The sequence below is a fragment of the Volvox carteri genome (genome assembly GCF_000143455.1).
Source record: "Volvox carteri f. nagariensis unplaced genomic scaffold VOLCAscaffold_43, whole genome shotgun sequence".
NCBI classification, from domain to species: Eukaryota; Viridiplantae; Chlorophyta; class Chlorophyceae; order Chlamydomonadales; family Volvocaceae; genus Volvox; species Volvox carteri.
Genome location: NW_003307586.1, coordinates 400,293 through 407,153, shown reverse-complemented (window position 1 = coordinate 407,153; position 6,861 = coordinate 400,293). Strand labels below are relative to the sequence as shown.

General features: G+C 50.1%; 1 protein-coding gene across 1 annotated transcript; it reads right to left on the bottom strand.

Moving 5' to 3' along the window:
* Nucleotides 1-5,193: 5,193 nt before the first annotated feature.
* On the bottom strand, nt 5,194-5,743 carry VOLCADRAFT_106409 (uncharacterized protein; the record flags this gene model as incomplete). Its single annotated transcript, XM_002954430.1, has 1 exon — nt 5,194-5,743. One exon carries the CDS (start codon nt 5,741-5,743, stop codon nt 5,246-5,248), a length of 498 nt encoding a protein of 165 aa, XP_002954476.1. The 3' UTR covers nt 5,194-5,245.
* Nucleotides 5,744-6,861: the final 1,118 nt, after the last annotated feature.

Genomic DNA, 6,861 nt, shown 5'->3' with positions numbered 1-6,861 from the left:
CTCGTTTTCATTGGTGGCAGATGTACCTGTTGAGACGATGCCATAAGTAAGAGGCGTTTATTTCGGTTATTAGGCAGCTGTGATGCACGGACAAGCGACCAATATTACCACTCATACAGAGTCATATTGCGAAGGGCACGGTATGTAAGAGAACATATACAATGGTTCTTACTACCAGAGACTGCTGTTAATTAGTTCGCGGTTCTCGATCAGTTATTGGAACAATGCGTTTGTACGCTACGAAAGCTACGTATGATACAATTCGAACACCCCAGTCATTTTATTACTCACCAGGTATTATCATGAGCAATAGTAGCAACCCAATAAGAAGGACAGCAGCGCCCAGCGCTGCAAATGATGTTGGATGTTTTCTCCGTTCATGATCGAGCAAGCGAGTATGTTGCACCGGCTTATGACGTTGCGTACTCGCTGACAGAGCTCCATGAATTGTTTGTCAAAAATTTCAAGAGCATACATAAACTATTCCACATTAATGAATGCCATCAACTACAGAGGGTATCGCATGCAGGTAAGCATGGTGAACGAGGAGCACAGATGAGAACGTATGCGCAGTAGAACCCGATCTCACCGGCAGCAAGGATGATGAGCGTTGCAGCGTAAACTGCTGCAAACGAAGTCGTGAAATGAGACATGGCTAATAAAGATGAACTGCTAATCGGACAGCACGTAAGCGACTATTTCGAGAAATTTAGAATTCTGATAGAGACTTTGTTCATTTGCAAAGCCGGTAGAAGGCATAGTAATATACTCGGCGTCTTCGTACGACTAATACCGAAGCGCGCGAAAATGACTAGGGAGAATCTCCAACAAGTGCCTTTTACGACAGAGATTACGGATTTGCAGTTCGAAAATGACTAGCGAGACTCTCCCTAGGGGTGCCTGTACGACACGGATGAAAATGACTAGCGAGTTTCTCCCTACGGGTGCTTGTACGACAATGAAAATGACTAGCGGACGTAAGAAAGGCGGGGGCATCTAGGGGTGCCTGTACGACACGGATGAAAATGACTAGCGAGTTTCTCCCTACGGGTGCTTGTACGACAATGAAAATGACTAGCGGACGTAAGAAAGGCGGGGGCATAGAATATGTCATATTGCGAAACAGAACGTGCAAACCTGACGTCCAGGGTGAGAATTTTTAAAAGGGTCGCTAACAAACGTCCACGTGGAGACTCCCTGTAAAGCTCGCTAGTTCGTTGTCTTCGTCAGTTGCCTTATTGTAACGACATGGCCTGGTAGAGACTTTTGGAGTTGTCTCTTTGTGCCTTTGGCAGCTCATTTCATCAGCTTATGAGCCCCGTCTGATATACGGTGGCATTTATTTTCAGTGTTCTATGGTATAGACGTTCTTTGGTGACCAGCCTTCGAAATGGCGTCGTCCCACTCGTCCTTTCGTACTGTTCTGAGTAAGGAAACTTGTGATGAATGGTTTCATAAGGTGCCTTTCCATCTCGGCGAATTCGATTGCCGAGAAGCTATTGAGCGACCGCTGCCTCGTCCTGGCTCCGATGGCTATGAGGCGGCTAAGAAGAAGGATCAAGTAGCCTTAAGCAAGATGGTTCTCCTTCTGGACGCTCGTGTGCATAAGAATCTCATCCAGAGTAGTAACACAGCAAAGGAGCTCTGGGATGGTTTGAGGAAGATGTACGACGATCTAAACGACGCGGAAGTGGCGTCGCTCGCAGAAGCATTTGAGCAAATCAAGAAGGTAGACAATGAGGCCGTGGACGCATACGTCACAAGAGCGTACGAAATGTATCTGAAGGTCACACGGCACGAGGACTACAAGATGTCAGTTCCATTGGGCATTTTAAAAACCGTACGAGGCTTGAGTGATAACGAGTTTGGTACCGAGAAGCGCGTATTCAGGGCTACTGGGTACCCGAAGACATTTGAGGAGCTAAGGGCGCGCTTGCTGGCAATCAACGCCGAAGCGAATGTTTCTGCAAGGAAGACCGAGTCCGAGCCAGTAGCGGCGTTCATCGCTAATCGCAGTTCCAAGGCACATTTGATATGTTACTCCTGTGGCAACACTGGTCACATCGCCCGCGAGTGCTCCAACGCAAAAGGCGGCACTCCGCAATCTTCAGGCTTCGGTTCTTCCTCTTCCCGTGTACCGCGCTCAACGCCAGCCGACTCAGCGACGTTGAGGTGTGATTGGTGCGGGAAGGACGGTCATGTCGCGTCGCGGTGTTTTCGAAAAAAGGAGGGAAAACCGCGAATTGGTCAAAAGGAAATAGTCGCTCTAACCTTGGTAGCTCGCAAACAAGAATTCACGCCAGGAGACGTGGAACAGCACGCGAATGGAAAACTAGAAGGGTTTTCCTCTTTTGATCACTTTATTCGGCACCGACGTAGGTACATATTCTACGATCCCGTGCATCCGTCCGAGTGGGAGAATGGGTCGCAGTGGTGGCTTGATTCGGGTAGCAGGTACCACATTACGGGGGATAAAAGTGTCCTGCACGATTACACCCCCTTAAGTAGTGATGTTCATATAACTATCGAGGTGGGCAGTGGTCAAGTACTGCCAGCCGCAGGATATGGCACTGTGTACGGGCCAGATAGCTACTATCTGCCTTGAGTACCCCGGTGATACATGTATCAAACCCAAGTGTGCACCCTCAGCAAGGGCGGCCGCGACAAAACACGCGTGCAAGTAGTTGATATGAGAGGCATCAAATGGGGCATTCAGGTTTGTAAAACTAAGTACGCCTGCTATGTTAAGATGTTCCGAGCATCAAAGCATCCAAGAAATGCCTCTTAAGGTTGCATGTCTGTGGTCTCTGCACGTCCACAGGAGCTCAAATCCTGCAAGGAGTGCAACGCTACATACTGCCTGACTTACTACTCCTATGAAGGCAGTGACTATTACTTCATGGGGCCTGGCTTCTCTATTGACGATCACCCGTTCATACACACCCACTCCAACATGTACCACTCACTTGAGACCCTGTACTGGTTTCATAAGTGTAAGTACCACTTCAAAGCGTCCAACAAGAGCATCACCGACATGTACAATGATGTCTACGTTCCCCTTGGCGTGTCTGACCTGTCCCTCCCCGAGAACAGCCAGAAAGTCGGGGAGGCCTGGATGTTGTATTGAATACTTGTGCGCTGCCTTGCCTGTGCGGAGACCTACATTTATACACCCAACCGAGACGTCGAAGGGGGCGCTGGGCACAAGGAGCAGGTGCATGCCGAGGTAGAGCTGGTTGTACAGCGTGGCCTCCCGCATCACCAACACGAATGTCAGAGTGTTGGGTGCGGTGGTGCCGTGACTACCTACCAGCAAGGCCTTGGCGACAACCAACCGCTTGGTAGGGAGCAGGGCGCGGGATTACCAACCTCAGGGGAGGTTTCACTGATACTGAGATTGATAAGGCCTCTGCTTCCCACGTGTGCCCTTTACTGTAACTTACATGCCGTGCCTCACAAGTCGTACCCTTAATATAGTGTATGTGTCCCCACTGCCTGTTTATCAGGTGAGGCTGTTGAGGTAAACCCTCACGTGGTCATGATGGATGCCAACGCCAACCTGAAGAAGCACATCTGTGCAGCACACAACTGCATGGGTCGCCCTGTGCATAGCAAGGCACGCTTTTGTGCGGTCCACGCAAACCTTGAGGGGGTTTATGCAGCGCTTTTGCGGAAGGGTGAACAGGGTCGCGAGCCTGAGTGCTGCACGAACGCCTGCATTCCGACCCCGGGGAGTCCCCAGACGCTTTCGAAGTTTTGTGGCCTTCACCAGGACATTGCCCAGCAAGTCGCCAATGTTGGCTATCATTGCCGGGTGGCGGGGCGGGTACGATTGGGGGGCGGCGATGATGGCGTGATGACGACGAAGACGATGGCAATGACAATGAAGAGCTCGGTGAGGAGGATCACCTAGGCTCTGATACCAATTGAAAGGGAACCAGGCTGCTCCTAACAACTGGGAAGTGCAAGCTGACTTTACTGGCCGATATACTTGCATAAGCACAGAAGATCGGGCTTTCAATTTCAACTTAGACTTACAATGTTCATGAAATGGTCTGCTTAAATAGTCATATTAGCACGCCATAACCTCACACAGCCATACGACATGGTCTCAGAAGCGCGCGCTAACGAACTGCAAAACCTTACAGATTGGGTATTCCATGGATACTAAGTCAATAGGAGATGCTCGGAAAGCAGTTTCCAATAATTGTTGGCTTCAAATTTGATGTGAAAAGAGTTTTCCGTACTACGAGGGCTTTTCCGTAGAAAGGGCATTTCCCTGGAAACGATGCTGTTTCCTGGGAAACAGATAGGTGTTTCCGAGCTATGCACTCAAGTGGCTTGCGGCCTATGTGGCTTCGTCTGTCTGAGCAATGCAATGCAGCTATTCATACGCACAAGCTCACTCAGGCCTCATCTAGTTCTTATTAGTATTTGCTTATTACTTAGCCCATGTACTAGTGTGCGCCGGGTATTCCACAAAGACATGCATTTCGTCTTCAACTGCCCCGCAGTCACAAAGCCTGCAGGTGCACGCTGTGCACTCATGGCCGTTAGGTTGGTTAATCTCTAACTCCCAACAGCCTAACCGGAAACGTCTAAGCATTTGATGCAAACATTGGGGCATGGCGATTTCAGGTGGTAATTATGGATTTCAGCACAAACAATGAACCCTGCCTGCTCCCCCGCGCCCGTTGCAGGCAAGCAATGGAGAATCAGGTGAGAGACCAAGCTTTCTATTAGGGCCTGGTGCCGTAATAGAAAGGGGTAGGGTCTGTGCAGGGTTTCCGGGTTTCCTCGGTCTTCTTGAACCTTCACCCCAAGGGCCAGTCTTCTTGTGTGTTTCAGGCTCAGTGCTCAAACTCGTGTGACGGAGCCTTGACCCCAGGGGGAGGAAAGCAGAACTAGTGGACCTGCGGCTCTCGGCTGCTTAGGAGGAGACAGAGGCCCCTTACGCCCCTCTCCTATCTGCGGGAGGAGTTTAGGTGGTCTTTCCGTTGGGGCTGGGCAGCAGTCCCTGGCCAGTGTCAGGCATGGTCAAATACTTGCAACACATGCACACACACACACGCACACACACACACGCACATGCACATGGCACACGCACATGCACACACACACACACATGCACACACACACACACCACACACACACACACACGCGCGCGGGCGCGCACAACCTCAGGATATTGAATTGAATTAAACTGTTACAGAGTGGGAGGCTTCTGGGCCATTTGAACATATTGTCACACAAGCTCACGATATGCCAGCTGAGCTGATTCCCGTGCCTCGAATGCCCTGGTTAAAACCTTCTTGCGGACATAACCCAGCTCAGACAATGCACGGCTAATATCAGGGCCGCTCCAAAGAGTGCCCAGTAAGTTTGTCATAGCGGTGGCCAGATCGGAGAGCAATGCTTGGTCGTCGGCCTGCACCAGCTCCACCAGCGTCTGTGCAGCGATCTCATCAAACTTGCATGGTTTGCGTGTTCCTGTTTGTCCTCTAAGCGGCAGGACATCGCCATTCGCCACGTAGGACTGTATGATAGCATGCACAGTCCTCTCGCAAGGTCTATGCCCGAAAGCTTCAGCTATTTGCGCTTGCGTGTAATTCTCGTCGAAATAGAGGTGGCAAACACGTTCGCGCACTTGTTTGCTGTAGTAGTAACGGTTCAATACTTCTCCCCTTGTGAGATCTACAAACTGAGTATGCATACGTACGTATTCGCGTATATAGAATATCATAATAGAAATTTTGCGTGTTCCTTGCGACTTGCAACATGCTACTTGCGACTTCAGAAGTACGCAAGACTGCACTTCGCCTCGCATCCCGCAATTTGTTATGCAAGCAGCCATAACCAGGATTCATACGGCATAGCTTGTTGGGGTCGGTCGGCACGCAGTCCTGGGGGCCCTGACTCGAAGTCAGCCCCACCCTGGAGTTAGTTGGTACCGCTTTCATGTACTTCCTCAAAGATACTGCTTCTCTAGTACTGTGGTGTTTTATTTCTTATATTCAAGAAAACTGAACTGAACTTGCAAGGCGCCACCACAGTTGCCGGTGCCATGAAAGCGCAACCGTCCCGGGACACAGGCTCAGGCACAGAAATAGACTTAAAGGGTTACAGAAAACATAGCTGTAAGCGGAAATAAACAAAGCCATGGAGTTTGTCCTGGACCCGAGCCATCTGCTTGCATCGCGAAAACCACGCGTCGCGCGACGCAATGCCAGTAAAGTTTGCCATCGTCACAAAACAGCAAAGCAAAACACATATTGGTAAAACAAACAAAAACGGGGATAACGGCTCGCCGGTCAACACCCTCGCTCGCGGTTCAGTTTCTAAAAACACAAAGGGGCTAATGTCTCAACACAGCTACCAAACATACACACCGCTATATGACTACTCCACAATAACATAATAGTCGAAGCTGGTCAGCGAGGAGCACTCAGCCGGCGGAGACGGGCATCGGCGCGGGGACGGCTGGCATGGCTGGAAGACGATGAGGACTACTGTGTTATTGTGGAGTAGTCATATAGCTGTGTGTATGTTTGGTAGCTGTGTTGAGACATTGGCCCCTTTGTGTTTTTAGAAACTCAACCGCGAGCGAGGGTGTTGACCGGCGAGCCGTTATCCCCGTTTTTGTTTGTTTTACCAATATGTGTTTTGCTTTGCTGTTTTGTGACGATGGCAAACTTTACTGGCATTGCGTCGTGCGACGCGTGGTTTTCGCGATGCAAGCAGATGGCTCGGGTCCAGGACAAACTCCATGGCTTTGTTTATTTCCGCTTACAGCTATGTTTTCTGTAACCCTTTAAGTCTATTTCTGTGCCTGAGCCTGTGTCCCGGGACGGTTGCGCTTTC